The 21681-nt window shown below is 36.7% G+C and overlaps 1 protein-coding gene across 5 annotated transcripts in view; it reads left to right on the top strand.

The window, feature by feature from the left end:
- LOC114031886 (piezo-type mechanosensitive ion channel component 2) overlaps positions 1-21681 on the top strand; it is a 527965-nt gene that overhangs the window by 190052 nt on the left and 316232 nt on the right. For all 5 annotated transcript variants that reach the window (XM_027847078.1, XM_027847079.1, XM_027847077.1 and 2 more), the window contains exon 3: positions 16544-16669. In XM_027847078.1, coding sequence (XP_027702879.1) covers positions 16544-16669 — 126 coding nt within the window. The remainder of the gene's footprint in view (positions 1-16543; positions 16670-21681) is intronic.

Raw genomic sequence — 21681 nt, 5'->3', positions numbered from 1 at the left:
TTCTTCTTCTTCTTCTTCTTCTTCTTCTTCTTCTTCTTCTTCTTCTTTTCTCTCTCTCTCTCTCTCTCTTTCTCTTCTCACTTAATAATCTCATCAACTCTCCTGAATTTTATAATCACCTCTATGTAAATGATCCACAGAACAATATATCCAGCCTTAGACTCTCTCCTGAACTCCGGTCTTGTATCACCAACTACCATTTGGACATCTTGAATGTCTCATTGACATCTCAGACTCAACATGTCCAAAAAAGAACTCATTTATTTTCTCCTCCCTGCTCTTCCCAATCGTCCTATTACTGTCAAGTGTACCACTATCCTCCAGTTACCCAGGCTTCCAACCTCAGTGTCATCCTCAACTTTTCAACTCACACTCCCCCCACACATCCAGTCTACTACCAACTCTTATCCTTTCTGCCTTCATAACAAAACTCATATACTTTCCCTCCTTTTTACTCACATAGCTACCACCTTGGTACAATCTTTCATTACCTCTTACTTGGACTAATACAATGGCCTCCTAATTGGTCTCCTTGCCTCAGGTTTGTCCCTACTCTATTCCATATTCTCTCAACTGCCAAAGTGATTTTTTTTAAAGCTAGATTTGATGTTTCCACCACCACCACCTCTATAAACTCCAATGGCTCCCTGTTATCTATAGGAATAAATATGAAGTCCTCTGATAGACATTTGAAATCCTTCACAACATGGTCTCATCCTTCTTTTTCAGCCTTCTTACATTTTCATCCCCTCCAAATACTTTATGCTCAAGATATCTTGCAGTTCCTTGCAATTAACCCTCTGTCTTCTGAATCTGTGCCTTTATACTGGCTGTTCTCCATGTCCAGTCCTGAAATACTCTCTCTGGAATCCAGGGACTATGCGCTTACCTCTCTTTGTATACTTAGAACTTAATACAGTGTCAAGTTCATAGTAAATGCTTAATAAACACTTGTTCACTGAAACACTGACAACTTACCAGTCCAAGTTGGTTAAAAATAATTTCCCAGACCACTCTCTTAGAACAACCAAAAAAATCTCATAGATGTAATATCTTCTGATTGTTTGTCATATGCAAGGAATAATTTGCAACATTTCTAAAATACCATGTCTAGTAAGATCTCATTAAAGTATATGGGGGCCATGTTCAGTCATCCTGATCTAAATCTTGCCACTAGACTCAGATGGGCTCTGAAGGAGAAAGTGAGGCTGGTAACTTTGCAAAGCCCTCCCTTATTCAAATCAATTTATACTTGCAAGTCATGGCATCACCTTCCTGATGGCATGGTCCTCTTTGAGAACAAAGGACAAACAACAACAGTAACATTAAAGTATATAAACACATGAGAATGAAAATATCAATCCATGCTTCAAGTTATAAGAGTTACAAGCTTCAGCACAACCCTCGCAGCTACAACCAGTGACAACTCCTGTGAAGAAAACTCCAGGCCTCCCAATCAAATGTTAACCAATCGCTACTCACAGGGCAGGCAAAGCCAGTTTAGCTATAGTAGCAAGGCACCATGAGGGAGAGACAGGACATTCATGTGCCCAGCAAGTCAAATGACTTACTACCACTTTGACTGCTATCTCCTCTTAGACCCAGATGGACAGTCCATGCCCCTAAACCTAAGGGCTTGAGGATAGTGATTCTTTTGGCACAATTCCAGTAAATAGAAACGCATACTAGCACTTGCAGATGTTTCAGTAATAGTTACTGAAGACTCAGAAGAAAAAAAATTTTGCCATAAAGTCATTGGCGCTATCAAATTGTTGATTTAACATTAGAACTTGGTAAGATTTTGTCAGTGGAAATAGTATTAAAGAAGAGACATTAACTATTTGCCTTGCTATTTCTCTTTAAAATCTTGAGACCTTTCCATCTGACTTGTAACTAAAACCTTCCATTTGTGTTGTCTTCCCCCTTAGAATGTGAACTCTTTTAGAAGGAATATCATGCTTTAATATTTGTATCACTTGCACTTAGCACAGTTCTTTGTACATAGTAAGTACTTAATAAATGCTTCCCCCCCCCATTCTTCATTCATTCATAAGAGCACAACTGGACCATTCAACTCCTATTTCTAAAACTCAGAGTGATGTCAACACTTAGAAGTCAGTCAACTTATCTGAACTCACTTTCCTCTTAGGTTTAATAATACTTGGATTACTCCTCTCAAAGAATCATTGTGTAGGAAATATTTTTCAAACTTAAAGGGTTACATGAATGTGAATTGTTTATCATCATCTGAGCATTTCCTTTAGAATATCTCAGTCATTTTAAAATTGAGTACTACAATTATATAACTTTTTTTTCTCTGAGTTGGATATAGACTACCTCTGTGTGCATATGTGTACTTGTGTGTATGTATGTGTTTTGTTTCTTTTTTCACAAATCTTTCCTCACCTAAGAGACTGAGGGTATACATGATGACAAAAGGCTCTAAGCATTAAAACTTCAGGTTACATCTTAACTATAGGCACTGTCAAGTCAGAGACAGATAATTATTCTGAGTTGAGATGGGTTTGAAAGAAACCTTCAACACAATAAGGACTTCTGCTAGCATAGAAATGAAGTCTTGGGTCTTATGCTAATGTCCGTTGGCTGATGTGGGTTGTCTCTCTCCTAATCCAAGTAGAGAATTCTAAGGGGATTCCTTCTAGTTCAAAGGGAAAGAGCTGACCCTAGTTTTTCTTTTTGTTTGTTTGTTTGTTTGTTTTTTCTGAGCTGGGCTGCCTGCAAAAACAAAGCCAAATTTCTAATGTCCGGAAATGAGTTACTTCTCTAGCCTTTGGTTAGAGCACTTTATGATTATTACCAAAGATGGTGTCCAAACTAAAATTTATTGTTGTTGTTGGGTTTTGTTTTGTTTTGTTTTGTTTTTTGTGGTTGAGAATGGAAGGAGATGGGCTGATTGACTTCATATTTTAGTTCTTGCCGTAACTGTATCCAGGCCAGAATGAAGAAAAGCCTATATGATAATGCCCCAGGTTTGAGATGACATATCTTTCCTAAGATTTGGGATTTTACTATACCCAGGAATGATTAAAAGAAAATCTATTCCTATAATTCTTTGGAAAAAATGATCAGCTTCCCACCATTATTTCAGACATAGGATAGTAGAACTGATTATCATCTTATTTGCAGATGAGGAAATGGAGGACCCAGAAAAAGTGCCTTGCCCAAAAGCACACAGTATTAAGTGGGAGAGCTAAAAAGTGAACTAGGTCTTCTGGTTTCCAATCCAGTTATGTCTTCAAGTAAAGACCTTAAGAAAATTTGTTGAACATGTAGAAGGAATTTTGTTTTTCAGTTGCTAGTTAGACTTGGTGGCCTCTGAAATCCCTTCCAAGCTGGAGTCCGTGATTTGGGGTATGTATACAGAATATTAACATTGAGCTAAAAATAAGGAGTTTCATATGATGAGGAATAATAATAATAATAAAAATAAAAGTGATAATAACATTTATATAGAACTTTAGGGTTTGCAAAGTACTTCATATATATTATCTCATTTCATCCTCACAACAACTCTATTAGGTCAGTGATGTTATTATCACTATTTGAAGGATGAGGAAACTGAGGCTGAGAGAAGTTTGGTGACTCAGCCAGGGTCACACAGCTAATAAGTGTATCAGGCAGAATTAGAAATTAGGTCTTCCTGAGTCCAAGTCCAGTATTCTGTTCATTACTCTACCTAATTGCCTCAATCACTAGTATATGCTCATAACAGTTAATACAAGCTAAATTTTTTAAAAAGAATCATTGTGCTTAGCTTACTACCATTCATGTAAGAAATATCTATAAAATTCAAAGGGAAGTGATGTGTTGCTGGATATCCTGTGAACTTCTGTGAGGAATTCTTTTTTTTTCAGGCTTTACTATTTTTAATTTTTTTCACATTTTTATTTAAAATTTTGAGTTCCAAATTCTATTACTCCCCCTCTCTCTCTCTCTCCCCTCCCCTCCCCCCTGCCAGAGATGGTAGGCAATCAGATATAGGTTATACATGTGCAATTATGTGAAACATTTCCATATTAGTCATTTTGTATAAAAAGACTCAAATAGAAAAATGAAAGGAAGTGAAAAATAGCATGCTTTAGTATGTATTCATTGAATATCAGTTCTTTATCTGGAGGCGGTTAGTACGCTTCATCATTAGTCCTTTGGGATTGTCTTGCATCATTGTATTACTGAGAATAGTGAAGTCATTCTCTGTGAGGAATTCTTTAGGCAGGGGAATTGAGTGTGTTAAGTTCCAAGTCTTATCTGACAAAATATTTTGGAAATTGTCAGTCAGGATTAGAACTGTCTTGAAGGTTATTACTAGCTATTGATGCTGAGGATATAGTACTATTATGCTAGCATTTTAAACACAAAATCATCTAAGAAAAACAGGAAGTCTTGCAAAAAGCGGGTGTAAGTGGGTATTTAGTTTGAGTTACAACTACTTTTCTGTTTTCATTTCCATATCAAGTTCCTTTAATTTACATAAAGCATTTATAATGCTGGCCTTTGCCCAATTGTCTAATGCATTTCAGGCAGCTAACTTACCTTTATTCTAACTTTTCTACTCTTTACATGGCATAGGTTCCATGTTCAAATGTGAAGGGAAAAAAGGGAGAAAATGAACAATTTTATAGATTCTTTATGCAAGTTAGCAGTGCAAACCCTCAAGTTCGTGTCTTCCTCCAATGTTACAAAATGTATGCTTTTCAAATATAAAGGACAGTACAGATGCTGTCATTTTATATTGGGAGTTTTATCCCTTCTTTACTAATGCACTTGGTTGAAAAGAAGAATGTCTTTGCTTCATTCATTCATTCAGATACTGGAGTCAAAGAAACCTTAGTTCATATCCAACCTCAGACACTTACTAGTTGTGTGACAATGGGCAAGTTACTTACCCTTTGCCTGCCTTACTTTCCTCATCTGTAAAATGAGGGTTATAAGAGCATCTACCTCCCAGGGTTTATGTGAGGATAAAATGAGATAATATTTGTAAGTCACATTGAAAACCTTGATGTGCTATCTATATAAATGCTATTTTATGCATTCATCAAATATTGATTATGCCATGAGATACATTCTGCCTGTAAAGCTCTGAACAGGAAATTTTTGGTCAATGAATTAATCAACAATTATTTATTACTCTATGTGAGGCACTAGGGAACGCACAGAGTCCCATACCTACATCAGGAAAATCACTGGAAATGCCCAGTGGTTGATTGTTCCCTAGTTTGTGGTTTTCTTGTTTTTTCTGTGCCAGACTGAACCAAGTCTGCAGTGTGGTGAATCTAGATTACTACTTCAGGGCTCTTTAGGGGGTCCCCAGTTTCTGAGCTATTGCTTCGACATACAAGTGGTTGCCAGAGACGAAGAACATGTTTTTGGCAGCTGATATAAGGCTGGTGGGTTTAGTTGGCTTGTAAACATCTCCACTATCTCTTTGACCTTTCAGATATATCCTAAGCTTTGTGTTGCTCATTGGTGACATCATTTTCCTCCATTTCCATATTCTCCTTAATATCCATTTTAAACTCAATTACTTTTATAAAAATGTTGAGGTTGAGGAATGGCTCTTGGTATGATTCACCCTGGTCCCTATAGCCACCAAACGAGACCTTTTACCCTTGCATACACATGTTTCTTAAAATACACATGACTTAAGTAGCCATGTGAAGGCCTACATGGATTTGGGGCCATTATATTTTATAGACAGGTTTCTTCTATTGCTTCCTAGGTGAGAGTTGGTTAGATACAGATAGAGGCCACCTAGAAGTTCAGTGCTCCAAAAGTTCATTAGTAAGTTAGGTTCTCAAAGTCAGAATGAATTTTCCCCTAGAAACATTGTTATAAACAGGAGGTTCCAGGATAATTGTAAAAACCAGAAGCAGCATATTGCAGTAGAAAGAAGGCAGGATTTTGAAGCAAAGAGCTTCATTTCAAATCCCACCTCTACAAAGTACTACCCATATGACTTCGGATAAGACATTTAGTCTCTCTGAAATTCAGTTTCCTATCAGTAAAATGATGGGTTGGATTAAATTACCTTGGAATCTTACTCTGTAATCCTATTATTGACGAGACCCATAAAAGGCTTGGGGAGACATATGGTGATCAAGGTAAGAACAAAGGATGAGATGCCATGCAGGCTCTTGTCCTGTAAACTAATGATATAGTACTGAGAGGGTTGGCTCAAGCTCTAGAAGCAGAGGGCAGGCTATGCAGTGCAAGAAGTAGGAGGAAGGGGTCATGCAGTTACAGGTAACACTCTGCAGTCCAAAATCACTCTTTAATAGAGCGGGAGACTGAGACCCAGAGAAATGAAATCATTTGCCCAAAATAACACAGAAATTTAGTAGTAGGGCTCTTGAACCAAGTACTCTTTTCATTAAACGAGGCTGAGTCCTGACAGTAAATATTTTCCTCTGTCAGCAAGGTTATATTCACCTGGGTCCTCCAGGTCCTGAATGTTAAACCCCTGGGTGAGCAGTAAGAACAGAAATGTAGAGGGGAGGTGTCAAATAGATAGCCTGTAACATTCCTGAGTATTTGACAAAATAAATAAAAATACAATAGAAAAATTTATGGTTTCCTAAGAGGCATGCAAGGATCCTTATGTATGGCTTAGTGCTCTCAATTTTATTTTCACATTACTGACTTAGACAACTAAGTCTGTGGGCATGAAGACATTTTATGAGTTGATAATTCTTGGACCCTGATTGAGCCAGCAGTTTGTACCTCTTCTTTTTGCACACACAAAGTTCTTCTCACCCTTGAGTTCTAAAACTGCTCTACAGTGATCTTTTGTGTTGCAAAATTGTTTACCTAGAAACACACACACACACACACACACACACACACGTGCTAAATCAATCAGAAACACAGAAAAATGATACAGGAATACTTCCCTTCTTTCCTTGTCATTAAATAATGGGTGTCATGAAATAAAAGAGGTGGTAGAAGGCATACAAAGGAGACTAAGAGTGCTTGAGAGGGGATTTTAATTCCTTTAGGCTTTCTTGGAAATAGCTCACTGTCCCTATGGGTTGACTCACTCTCAGGCTCATCCTTTGGAAGCCCATTTTTTCTCAGGTGTTTGGGACTTTCAGTGAAATTCATCAAAAAGATCAGGATCTCTGTAAAGATATATTTACTGCTTTATTACTTTCCTATAGGTATACTTCTCCTGAAAGTTGCAGCTTCCACTTATTCCTCTTCTTTTATGATTATGGTATATGTAACATTGCCCACCCTAGCTCCCACTGCCTAAAAAGCAGATATGCTACTCTTCTCTCCTTCACTGTTCTTCTCCACCCTTAACAGAACTCAGGTGTGTCTAGGTTTTCTGCCTTTGGCTCCAGGCCCAAGTAATGGTGTTCCCTCAATTATAGGGGGTGTCTCCTACACTCCAGTTCAATTTAGCCACTAAGAATCAGATTAGTTTTTACAAAGGAATTTTTTGTTGAAATGTGTATTAACAAATAGACAAAATTCCTGCAATACATGAGGCATAATTCCATTCCCCTCATCCCTTTACCACCTCAGTCTCTGAAAAAATGGTAGGGAAACCACTCCCATACTTTCACAGTTTAGCTCAGTTTCTATAGAGCACAGTCCGAACTTCTAATTACAAGACCTCTCCTTAGGCTCAGGCATCCTTGCTTTGCCTGGCTTCCCTGACAAAGTGGCTAGATACAACATCATACCTAGAATCTTGGCTCCAAGGTCTCCATGACTGAAACTCCTGGGTCCAGTGGACATTTCTGTCTGCTTCTGAGACTGAGGAGGACAAAGGAATCAGAATAAACAGAGACCTTGGGCCCACTTCTTAAACTTATAGAATATAAAGAGAGATTGGAGGAAGGTACCACCCCTTCCCAGTTCAGTTCATGGCAACTTTTCTGTAGGTCAGTTTTGTAATGATCACCCTCTGGAAGTAGTAGGAAAGAGGACACAGGAAAGAGAGTGGTACTACCCCATTCTGCCTGTTGTAAAAACTCAGTCTGTTCCAGCTACACAGTCGGTAGTAGGAGAATGGAGGATGGGAGGGAACCCACTCCCAGATGCAAGGTGCCTCTGAATTGCTAATTACCTTATCAATTATGAAATGGAGCAGGCATGCCTGGTTCTTTGGATACTTGCAAGGAAAGACCATGATGGCAGTGGGAAATGAGACTGCAGTCACACAGAGGATGTAAGAGTACAAGGCACAGAAAGTATAGAGAGTTAAAGGGGTGAGATGGCGTATAAAAGTAGATGGTGTGGAGACAGGGATGAGGTGGTGAAGGAAGACAGGTAGGGTGGGAAGAGAATGGGGAGAGAGTATTACCCATGTAACCATGGATTAGAATCAGGAGCACTAGGCAGTATGGACACAATGGATATGGAAGTATCCTGGGGGAGGGGAGTGGACAGGAGTTTGAGTCTCATTTATAGGGTTTTTGTAGGTGACAGATGAACTCTTATCCATGTCATCTTGGGGTTAGTTCATTAACATATCCAGATCATGTCAAAGTTATCAGTAAAACTTTAAAGTTAACATATTTATATCATCTCAAAGTTATCAGTAACATTTGGTATTCTGCTGATTTTACTCCTATAACTTTTCTGAGATGTATGGGTCATAGGATCAAAATGCCCAGACAGAAAGGTCTACATGGCTTCCCCTGACTTATCATGTATTACAGGATATGACTTCTTTGGTTAATATGTGATACAGTTTACAAATTATGTTTCTTTTATCTTTAGGACAGTCTATACATGACTTCTAGATTGCTCTTTGTAATCTTACTTTCTGTGGTTGTTACTGTATACTAGCTACTTATATACATACTATACTAGAAGAGGAAAGGAGCTGGTCAGTGGGACCAGAACAAGATAACAATTTTAACATCACCTCCACTTTAGAAGATGTGGGCACACACAAAGCAAGTTCCCATTACACACACACACACACACACACACACACACACACTTTCCCCAAAATGCTAACTCTCATGATAAGTGTAAGAAAATATATACTAAGTAATAATAACGTAATTTGGGGGAGGATGGCACTAGCAGCTGTAGAATCAGGAAAGACTTCTTGTAGAAGGTGGAGTTTCAGCTGAGTTTAAAGATAACTAGGGAATGTAAAAGAGTAGCTGTGTATCTATGAGTAAGCCACTGAAGCTCTCTTAGCTTTAATCAATAGTACTTGCATTACCTACCTCACAGGATTGATGTGAGAAAATTATTTTTTGAACTTTAAAAGCATTCTATAAATGCCAATTATAATAATGTGCAAAGAGGTACAATTGCCAATGTCAAAAGATCTTAAATTTATAACAAATTTAGAACTTCATAAGCAAAACACATCATCCCTGACAGAAGCTATGTCATGGTAACACTTGGGCTGGGACCAAGTAGAATACAGTGGTCAACCCTCTTCCCTCACCCTAATTCCCACCAACTATTGTGTGGACTCTTGAAATAGTTTTATTCTAAGACTACTGTAGAGGCCGTCATTACAATGGCTACATGCTTGTGGTTCAGAGAACATAAGTACTACTAATCTAACTCTTGATTAAATCAACTTAAAAATGTTTTGTTTTGTTGTGTTGTGTTTTTTCTCTGCCACGTGATTTTGATTTCTGCTGAATTCATTTTGGTGCTGGCTACACTAGGGCCACAGAGGAAGGTGCTAATATAAGAGTTGAGGGTGATAATTAGTGAGTCTTGACCAGTTGGAGAAGAAAGGGGGTATCTGGACCAGGAAGGCAATGCTCACATGACAAAGGTTAGAACCTGAGAGAAAAAATGAGCATGCATCTTTTTGATATTCATCCTCAACCAAACAAATCTGCAAATACTCTAAACCAATGATGTCAGACTCAAGTAGAAATAGATCTCTGAGAGGTACATATTAGCTTAGAGGGCCAAAAATTAAAATTAGCTATGTTTTATTGTATTTTTGTGTGTCCTAACTGCTGTATTCATGTTGCTGCTGTCATAATTAGAAAGTAAGCTCCTTGAGGGCAAGAGCATTTTTAAAAAATCATTCTTGTCTTTGTAATCACAGTGCATAGAAAGTTCCTGACAATTATAGTATGTTTTCAATAAGTGTTTCTTGATTGATATTCTCTCTCTCTCTCTCTCATACACACACATACACACACACACACACACATACACACACATATTTGGGTGACTTTGGGAGCTCTGAGGAAATTTTTCAGGTTGTATAATAGAGATATTTTAATTAATTTGTTAACCAGATTGCTCATAGATCTTCACACTGTTTAGTCCAACTTTTTCCTTTTACAGATGAGGAAACTTAACCAGGGAGGTTGTGACTTGCCTGAAGTTCCAAGGAAGTATCAGAGAGGCAGGATCTGAACCCAGGACTTTAGGCTCCAAAACCAATATTCTCTCCACTGTACCACTCTGCCTCTTTGTTGCATATCACCTTGGCTTTGATAGGGTCCTAAAAAAATAAGGTCCAGTTAGTATTACTACTACCAGATACCTGCTAACCAACATTCCCAGGCATTGCTGTAACACCTGTCTTCCGAATTTGGGTATTGAAAAGTCTTTATGTCACTCTTCAATAATTGCAAAAATTTTAAATAAGTTTGTAAAGAATGGAAGAAGAATCATTTGTAGTTTATGACTAAACTTTCACAATGCTTCTCAAACAGCTTCTAAAAAAATTTGGGTGGGAAGGAAAATCTAAGACTGGGACAAAACTTTGAGTGGCTTTTGATTTCATTGCCTAAATATATAATTAACTCCTAATAAATCAGTTCCAATGCCCAGAAAAAAAAAGTACAAATTAAAATTATTCCTACAACTCTTTGGCTGTAGGAAAAATAATTATACTATTATGAGAACTCTAAACAAAGACCCTTACTTCATTGGGCTGAAGGTAAACCCTTTTTTCTTCAGACATAGAAGTTTGTTTCACACCATGATTTTCAAATTTCATCTCTCTTCAGATTTCCATATTATATGTAGAGTGATATTGTCAAATGCAAAGGCCTCTGTATCCAGCAAAACTACTGAGTGCTACCTAAAATCAGATTAAAATATAATTGGGAAATGTTTATCAAACTTAATTTTTTAAAATTATAAATAAATAAATAATCAATAAAACATAGCTAATTTTAAATTGTGTTCTTTTAAGTCAATATGTACCTCCCTGTGAGGTACATTTTTTTTTATTTTTATTTTGAGTTTGGAACCATTGGTGTAAAGTATTGGGAAATTTGTTTGGCTGAAGATGAAAAAGAATGGGAGGGATACTTCTTTTCTCAGGTTCTAACCTTTGCCATGTGAGCATTACCTTCCTGATCCCAACACCCCCTTTCTTCTCCAACTGGTCAAGATTTTCTCCTCCAACTGAACAAAGTCACCCTCAACTCTAACAGCAAAGAAAGATTTCTCTGTGCATATGTAGGAGGAGAGGAGATACAATGGAGAAGTTAGTGTGACCACTCCTAAAAAACAACAATGTTGAATGATGAATTGCTTTTGCCTAAAGGAAAAACATAGGACCAAGCTTTACCTGCTTTGTGACATTTAATTAAAATTGTTAAGTTAATATCACTTTTCTCATATCATTTCTGAGGCTTAAATCTCAAGATTTACCAATAATTCACCTTTGCCTGTTTACTGAAGTCGATAACTATCCCTCTCTTTTGCAAGTCCTTTTCAGGAAAACTTCAACCCAAACTTTGAAAAAGTTATGATCAATCACATTTTATCTAGAGTCAGCTACTATGAATTAAATCAGGAACTATGAACAAACTTAAAGAAAAGAAGAACTTTGGATAAAAATCCTCCCCCTTTGATAAATAGGGAATGAGAGGAAAGCAGCACTTCAACATGTTTAAGAACTCTAGGTCACCACCTATTAGATGCTGCTCTTGCTCTGGCCTCAGCTGTTTAATCTAGCCTCAGTGGACAAGGTCAGCAATGGTGACTATAGAGCCGAATTGTGCTCAATGCCAGCCACAGCCAGGTTTCTTTCCTTTCTCCTCTAGTGGTCATCTCCTCTACTTGGCTCTTGTTTAGACTTCAGTCCAATCATGCTCAATCTCTTTTCCCCAAAACCATTATGTCCTCCACATATGGTCTCAATCTGTCCCAGGTCAGGAGGAAACAAAACTATTGGTATTATCCTTCCCAGAAATTAAGTTGGGCATTGGAAACCTTCTTTCCTCCTACAGAGGAATCATTCTCTCAAAATCTTGTTGTATGTGCACATGATCTAATTTCTTAAGAAACTTTATATCTTTTTCAGTTGAGGCTTAACTTAGAAGATATATATGTAGACACAACTGAATCTGATTGGAGTACAAGAAAGGCATGTTTGGCAGCATTTTGGTGGCATATCTCATGGGGAGAAAGTATTGAAAACATTGATGTAGGGGATATGTCATTTCTCATGATATGGCTTTGCCTGACTCAGAAACTCATTCCATCAATTTTAATGGAAGTCTCCTGGGCCACAGCAAAAGAACTTAGCCTGCAATTAATTTTAAACAACACCCATCTGTTTGTACTGGGGTTGGGGCCATTCCATAAAATGTCACGCTGAGGGCACATCAGTAATCTAACCACAAAAAATTCCCCACACATGTATTTGCTGATGCCAAGTTTATATATGAGTAATAAAGCCATGCTGTGATAAGAAACAAAGAGTGTAATGGTTAGAGAGCTGTCATCAGAGCCAGGGAGACCCCAGGTTTGAGTACCAACTTTTAATGTATACTGGATGTATACTCTCAGTGCTCTAGGCAGTGAAGTGCAAAGTGCTAAATTGTATCAGTAGAAGGAATTTCCTTCTCTGACAGTTCTTCATACCAGTGAAATCACAATTCCAGTATCTGTTGCTATAGTATTTTCTTAAGCCAGAGATTCTAACATGGTATGTATGTGTGTGCGCACATGTGTACACACATGAGTACATGATGGATTCCATCTGTAGTCTGGTGAAGCCCATGAACTCCTCAGGGGAGAGGAGTTTTCAAATAATTTCAAATTTTAATTAGAAGTTAGTGACAGCAAAGATGTCATTTTTTTTTCCCAGGCAAGTTCAGTGACCACTTGAAATCTATTGATGGACTTCAGGCTATGATCCCCTATCTAAAAGTCCTATTCTGGTGCCTTGTTGAAAAGTGAAGACAATCCTTGATTCAGGAAGACTCTAGCAATGGAACAAAGCTCTGACAGGCCCTCACTGAGCTAGCAGAGCTTGGAATAGAACTTTAGATAGGGATAGATTGTTTAAGTGCTATATTGAATGTGAGCTCCTATTCTAACATCTTCTAAGAGTGAGGCTTCGTAAAGCAGGAGAAGCTTCTCACTATTCTAGTCAATTTCTTTTTTAGGCAATTGGGGTTAAGTGACTTGCCCAGAGTCACACAGCTAGTAAGTGTCAAGTGTTTGGTCTAAGGCCAGATTTGAACTCAGGTCCTCCTGACTTCAGGGCCAGTGCTCTATGCACTGCACCACCTAGCTGCCCCTGAAGCTTCTCACTATTGCCAGGTGATGATGATTCTTCCTGGCCACAGTAGCTTAGGAAGATCATGCTACCAAAATGTGGAGGGATTGGGATTTCAGATGGTAGTGGGACTATCTAGCTATCTATCTACATACATACACACATATGTATGCATATATGTACACACACATATCTATATATCTATGTATGTATACACATATATACATTCATATGTACATATACACATATATACACATATGTGTGTATGTATTGTTGCTGAGTACTTAGAAAACATTTTCTTTAAAAATCGATAAAGGAAAAATAGCTTTCGGCACTTACTATACCTGCAAATAATTCAATGTGTCTTTTATATACTAAGCCAGATTTTTTTCCCATTACAGTTTCTCTAATTATAAAAAGTTTGATTGATGCATTTATTTTTACATCATCTTTTAAATAGCTCTCTAGCTGGCTTGAGATTGAACCCTCCCTTATAACAAAGAAAATCAATTAAGAAAAAAATCCAATACATTGACAACATCTTAAAATATATATAAAACATTCTTTCTTAGCAGTCCCTTGCCTTGCTGATTTTAAAAAGGAAAGTATGTTTCAGTATTGGTATTCTAAGTCACTATTTTTTCAGTTAGTAAAAGTTGACTGACTTTTAATGATCTTTTCATTTACATTTTAACATTTCCCTAAATTGATGAAATCACAAGTCAGGGCCTGCTTCTCTTCTCAAATGCTGTTATTGTCATATTGGTATGAATTAGAGCACACTTGCCCCCAAAATCTTATTTTATGTTAATGAATGAAATGAATAAATAAAAAAAAGCTTTTATTAAACAATTACTGTGTGCCAAGAACTATACTAAGCACTGAGAGTAAAATGTGAGACAAACCCTGCACTCAAAGAACATACATTCCAATGAAGGAGCCAATACATATGTGGAATAATGACTAGGCGGGGTGTTTAGATTTAGAAATTTACGGAAGTGATGATTGTAACCATAGGGGGGTAACTTGACTCTCACACATTTAATTATGGGGGGGGTGGGAGTTGGGGAGTAGAGGCGAGCTTATTGCCTGGATTGGTATGCTCACAGTGTCAGATATGAAGATGACTTGTTTAAAATGTGAAGCATGATTAGGATTGACTAGATGCAGTGGACCATGTGAGGCGTTCTTCAATCTAGAAAATGAAGGTTTTTATCAGTGTTATTTTTCGGATAACTATATATCATTTACCTTTGGAAGAAATCATGTTTTAGGGGTATGATCTATATGTGGAAGTGGTCTATATTGTCACCAAGATGGTTTTGTCATCATCATTATCATTGTTGTTGTTATTATTATTATTATTATCACCATTAATCACATCAGAAATTAATCTTATTTTATAAACACATTCAAGCTTTGTTTATTCATTGGAGAAATTTGGTTTTAATAGAAGACTCTTCAGAGTGTATAATGCATGCTTTGTACATGCTTTGTCCAGCATAAACAGAGATTTCAAGTGTTGTAGTTGACTTTGTACTTTTGGAGACACCTGTACTTTTCTGTATATGATAGATAACAAAGTCTTCCTACAGAGCTCTCCTCCGGTGCCTTACTATAGAGTAGTGATAATCGACTCTTACAGACTATTGCTAACCTCTGTCAGGCCCTATAAAACTGGAAAGGCTTCAAGTAAGGGAATGGTGAGAGCCCGTCAACTGAGTCCAGTCTAGTGGTAGTAGAGGAGATTGTCAAGAATAGATTGACAAGTAGATGATGAATTTATGGCTATAGCAATTCATGGAATCACTTAATAAAATGTAAAAAAAAAATTGTCAGTGCAAATAGCACTATCCAGTGCAAATTCCTGTCCATGGAATCATAGATCTGAAATATTCAGAGATGTTATTATTCTCGATGTAGCACCCTTATTCCTCAAATCTGACTCATAAAAAATAAGTATAGACTTTTTAAATTAACAATATTTGGTATATAGCTATCACATACACATATATAAATATACTATATACACACGTGCACATGTGCATATACAGACATGCAAACACACAAAACCATAATTTTTGGGGAAAGTACGTAAGCAATTAAAATACATATACAGGATGTCCAAAAATGTTTTGGGACACTATGCATACTAGCAAAATATTATTCATTTGAAAGATATGAATTTAAAAAGACTATGAAGAAAGTTCATATTGACTAAAATTTTCACTAAAGAAAGAGCATTGTAGGTGACTTGGAATTAGCACTTGTTTGAATAGCACTCTTATCAATGATTTTTAACAAAACTGATATTGCATTAATAGTATTTTGTCCCCACTTAGATGTTATGATAATAGCATGCAGATGAGAGGGGTGCAATTTTGAGCCAAGTATTTGAGGCCTGATTACAAAAATGAATACAAGTGAAAAATAAGATTAGATTGGAAGTCATAAGTAATGAATTTTTGCTTAAAATATTGTCCCCTAAAACTTGTGTGTGTGTGAGAGACAGACACAGTGAACCAACAAGCATTGATTACATGTCTACTATATGCCAGACATTGACTTAAGTGCTGGGGATAGAAAGACGTAAATGAGAAAATATCACTCTGATCAGTTTTGACTAATGTAACCACAGTTATTTCAATTTAGAACCAATAAAAAATCAAACTTATAAAGGAAATTAAGCATGAAAACATCATTTCTTATAAATTTAGCTCTTTCTAAATTGATTATTATGAGCATACCTCCTTGTTGATAACTTTTACCAAGAATGGAATCTTTCTTGACTAAAGTATATGGGCAAATCAGTGTCTTTTTTGTTGGTTACATTACTAATTTATAGTATAATCAATTCTATTACTAAATTGAAGGTTTTTAATTTAAGTTAGAATAATTCTGTATCTCCTTAAAATTTTATAAAATATTTTATTCATAGCAACACTGTGGGGGCAGATAAAGTAACAGAAAAAAATCAGAAATGAAGATAAATACAACTAGCTTTATTGTATTCTAAATGTTCTCATAGTTTGCATGTTTTTTGTTTTCCAGGACATACGGGACGCTTGTTAAAGTCCCTGTGTTTCACCAGTCTATCATTCCTGTTGCTGCATATTATCTTTCACATTACATTAGCTAGCCTGGAGGCTCAACATCGGATCGCACCTAATTATAACTGTGAGTATGGGGGTTGTGTTAATTGCATGTATATGGTGGTCATATCGCTGCTAATGAAAGTCTCTACTTGTTATGTTCAGGAGTAATTCAATGGCCCTTTATTCACAAAATGCTGGGTAAATATATTCTCTAAAATTGTACCTTCTTGCTCATAATAGATACCAAAGTATTTAATTGTTTTCAACAATGTGTGAATTGTTTTCATATGTGCAAAGTAACAAACAAATCCCCGAAAGCTTAGTGATTAAATTCCCACAATGTATAAGACATAGTCTCAGATGCACAGAAGTAGGGCCTTGAAGGTAGTGGTGACATGTAGGATGTCATAGAGCAGGGAGAGAGAAGAAGCAGAGAGAACAGTTAGAGGACTGTTGCAATGTTTGTTGCTGTCGAGACCTGAGCTAGGAAGATACTAGCAGATGAACATATCCAAATTTCACTTTATTTTAATGAATACAACTAAATAAAACTTAAATGAGGCAGAAGGAAAAACTGAAGAGTCTATATAAAACTGCCTTTATTGAGTAACTCCTTGCAGAGGGGTGGGGGGGGGGTGGACCTCCCAACTTTGCTGTACTGTTAAAGATATGAAGATTAAAATAAACCATGAAATATCTGACATTTTTTCTGACTAACAACTGAGTTTTACTTAGCAATACCTTCTGGTTATTTGTGAATTTGTGTTAATACCACACATTTTAAAGCATTTAAAGCCTTATTCTTGATCTGTTACATCAAAGTCAAAACTCTAAGGTAAGTAAATCTCTATTATACTGATGCTTGAAGGGCTACTGGTCATAATATATAGGAAACAGCTTTCACCACAGGTCATAATTTTATCTCCAACCCAGACTTTATGTTTCTAATTGGTCCATTCTGACTATAATTTTCTAATCATTTTTAGTCAGTGAAACAACAAGCATTTATTAAATGTGTTCTATGGCCTAGACCCTGTGTTAAACTCTGGGGTTACAAAGAAATGTAAAAATATAGGCTTTTCGGAGCAGCTAGGTGGCGCAGTGGATGGAGCACCGGCCCTGAAGGCAGGAGGACCTCAGTTCAAATCCGGCCTCAGACCAAACACTTGACACTTACTAGCTGTGTGACCCTGGGCGAGTCACTTAACCCCAATTGCCTAAAAAAAATAGCCTTTTCCCTCAAGCAGCATATATTCTAATGAGAGAGATAATATGTAAATAACTGTACATGCAAGATAAATACAGAGTAGAAAAAATTAACCTGAAAGCTGTGAGTGGGTGGTTAAGGAAAGGGACAAGGAAGGCCTCTATTAGCTCAAATTTGAGCTATTTTTGAAGTTTAGAAGTCAGAATGAGGAAGAGGAGGATTTCAGGTACGCCAGTGTGGCTGGATTGTAGATTGTGGAGGGGGAATAAAGCATGAAAAGAAGAGACCACATTTAGAAGGGTGTTAAATTCCAAGCAGAGAATCTTATATTTGATCCTGAAGCTGATAGGGAGTAACTGGAGTTTATTGAATAATGGGGTAACATGGTCAGACTTGTCCTTTACAAAGATCACTGGCAGGTGAGCAGTAGATGGGCTGGAGTAGCGTAAAACTTGAAGGATGGAGACTAACCAAAAACCTTTGCAACAGTCCAGGGATAACATGGTAGGGGCCTACACTATAGATGCATCTGTGTGACTGAAAAGAAGGGGGCACATCTGAGATATGTGATTAAGGCAAAAAAAATGACAAAATTTGAAAAAAAAAATTAGATATATGACCTAGGTCCAAGTGAAGATTCAAGAATTACATCAAGGTTGGGAGCCTGGATAACTCAATGGATGGAGGTACCCCCCACAAAAATAGGAAAATTAAGATGAAGGGAAGATTTGGGGCAGAGATAATGTGTTCCATTGTGTACATGTTGGATTGGAGGTTGGTATGAATGAAAAGAGATTGATAATGTGAGATTGAAGCCTAGGAGAGAGGTTAGGGCTGAATATAGATCTGGGTATCAGCATACAGATGAAAATTGAACCATGGGAGTTGATAAGATCACCAAGCAAAATAATATAAAGCAGTGCTTCTCAAACCTGGGTCCATGGACATATTTCAGGAGTCCCATAGCTTGGATGGGAAAAAAAAAAATCTGTATTTCAATATAATTGGTTTTCTCTGTAATCCTTTTTTATTTTTGCACTTAAAAACTAAGAAGGGATTGTTGGGTTTCACCAGACTGCCAAAGGGGTCCATAACACAAAAACAGTTAAGAACCTGGTATAGAGAGAGAAGATAAGAGGACAGAAGACAGGACCTTGAGGGAGCCCCTACACATAGTGGGTATGTGGATGTGACAAGGATAAAGAACCAGCAAAGGAGATTTAGTAGTCAGATAAATAAGAGACTAAACAGGAGAGATGCGTCATGAAAAGCTGGAGAGGAAAATGTATTCAGAAAAGTTAATTCAGTGGTGTCAAGGGCTGCCAAAAGTCAGTCCATGAGCATTTATTAGTCTTCTATTATATTCCAGATGTTTTGCTGAGCACTGGGGACACAAAAATGGCAAAATACTGTCCCCGCTTTCATGGGCATGAAATGCATACCAATCTAGACCTTAAATGTAAAAAAGCACATTTATTCCCAGCTTGTGACCAATTGACCAAAGGTTTATTGCCTTTTTGATACTATTGTAACCTTTCAGTCAATTCAAATATATGTTTGAATATAAATAACAAAAGTGGCAAACAGTTCCATATTTTAAAAAAAATGAAGTACTTTTAAACATGCAATTATTGGGAGTTACTTAATGACTAAGAATATTACAGATATAGGCTTGTCAGGCACCAGTCTTATGGATTTAGAAGTAATTGTAGTGCCATAGTAGTTTTTTTGAATTTAATAGAAAATCCTTTCTGTATTTTGATTTATTTTCATAAAAGAAAATAATTTTCATCTTCATAGATTAAGAACAAGTTAGAATTAGTAACCAGAAAATTAAAAGCTAAAGAGACCAAAGTGCCCCTTCAGCTGAGTCACCTGCCCACCTACTTACAAACCTTTTTTAGTCTCATGCAATCTTCAGTTTTCCTTCTCTGAAGGCCTCACAACCTACCCTCATCCAAACCAAATAAAAGTATATGACTTTCCTTTGGCTTGCCAAATATCTAATTCCCTAGGGCCAAAATTATCTCTGACCTGAAGGTGTGATTAGCCTAATGTCTTAGCAGATAAAAGTCTCTTTGAAGTGTAAATATTGCTCCGTAGGGGCTAGGCAGTTATTCCAGTTGTAACAACTATTCCTTGGATAACAGTATAAAAGAAACTAAGTTGTTCCCTTCAAGTGCTTTTTTGTAGACATTTTCTTATATCCTCAACCTCCTCTCCAATGGAGTTAGAGCCTCTTATTCCCACCCTATCAGTTACATGTGTGTGTATATATATATATATATATATATATATATATATATAATATATATATATATTATATATATAAATATATATTATATATATATATATAGGTTCCTAGATAATAGTTTCTAGCAACCATATGAAAGGCCTTTATTAATTGACTTGATTATTTATTTGTGAAAGTCTTAAAAAAAACTGAAGGGTGATGGAAACTTTACTGGTTTTCTGAACTGAAATTCCCTCTCACTTTCCTCCATAAAGGACCAAATTTAGTTGAGTTCCCCTAGGAATTTATATGGGTTTAAAAGAAGAGATAGATAGTTTCAGTTTAGTAATGATCTCCAGGGTGACATCTGAATACTTCAAGCATCCCTGATTTTGTTGGTGTGGTATTCTCTCCACAAATGCATGGCTTAGTAGATGGGTTTTGAGAGTGTCTATAAGGAAAATGAACACCACGTTGTGGTCAACCTAATGGTGTGTCTCTCCAAAACTTAGCTAGATTGGCCCATGAATGGCAGATACATGATCTGCCAGAGGAATCGTACCTAAAGTCTTTCCCTTCTGTTAGCATAGCCCTCAAGAGCTGTCATCTCTGTGTATCTTGATTAGGCATCAGAGAGTAATTATTGTGAAGGAGATAGCAATAACAATACTCAATCAGTCTACAAGGCACTTTATAGTCTCATTTGATTGTCACAAGAACCCTGTATTTAGTATAAATATCATTACCTCTATTTTATGGTGTCAGGAAGAATAAATGATATAGACAGTTTCATACAGCTAATAATTGGCAGAGCCGAAGCTTCAAATCAAGTGATGTTTCCACTGTACAAAGTTGTCTGATGTGAAAAAGAGAGGTTTATGTTAGTAGTTTATATTTTGGTAGGGTTTTTTTTTTTTGGTAGAAATTATAAAAAAAAATTGAACTGATCACTTTTAGTTCATTGAAAGCTTGTATGGGAGTATCCAAAATTCATTAATGCATTCTGAGTAAGCCAGTACCGTGTGTAATAGGCTTGGCTCATTGGTTTTAAGAGTTTTTTTGGTGTTGTGTGTAGCATTTAAAACTAATACATATTTGAATCAGGATAAAAGAGAAGCACAAACCAGACTTTAAAAACTCATTTGGTGCAAGAGTGACACAGACCAGGTTTTCAGCCTACAGCATTTTTTTTTTTTTTGGTGATCATGTTATATAAACCCTTGAAAATCATACTGGGGTGGGTAATGGAAACCCTGACTATTGGAATTACAGAGTTGCTGACGGCACCTCACTAATATTATTGTTTCTTGTACATTTGGAGTTGAGATTACACTGCTATAGCAGTAAACCCAAACTCAGTTCTTTAATCCTCCAAGTATTGAAGGTTAGACTTTTTTGGCATCTGCAGAAATAAAGTAGCAAATCTTAAACTGAAAAGCAAAAACTGTCTAGACAGGCAAGGCTGTGCATTCTGAACCTTTTTTGCCCTATCCAAGACATGGGTAAATCAAAATGAAATAAACCAGACAGGTCAGGTTTTGCAATCATAGATTCTATTCCAACCCAAGACCACCAAGTATTGGTTTATATAGGATTTAATTTTGTTTTTTCTAACTGCTACTCTCCCGCTTTTAAAACTCATGTACCTTTAGCC

This window comes from Vombatus ursinus, unplaced genomic scaffold (genome assembly GCF_900497805.2).
Source record: "Vombatus ursinus unplaced genomic scaffold, bare-nosed wombat genome assembly UNPS02015255.1, whole genome shotgun sequence".
Lineage (NCBI taxonomy): Eukaryota > Metazoa > Chordata > Mammalia > Diprotodontia > Vombatidae > Vombatus > Vombatus ursinus.
The sequence above is the reverse complement of the archived record's forward strand: the minus strand, read 5'-3'. Positions and strand labels throughout refer to the sequence as shown.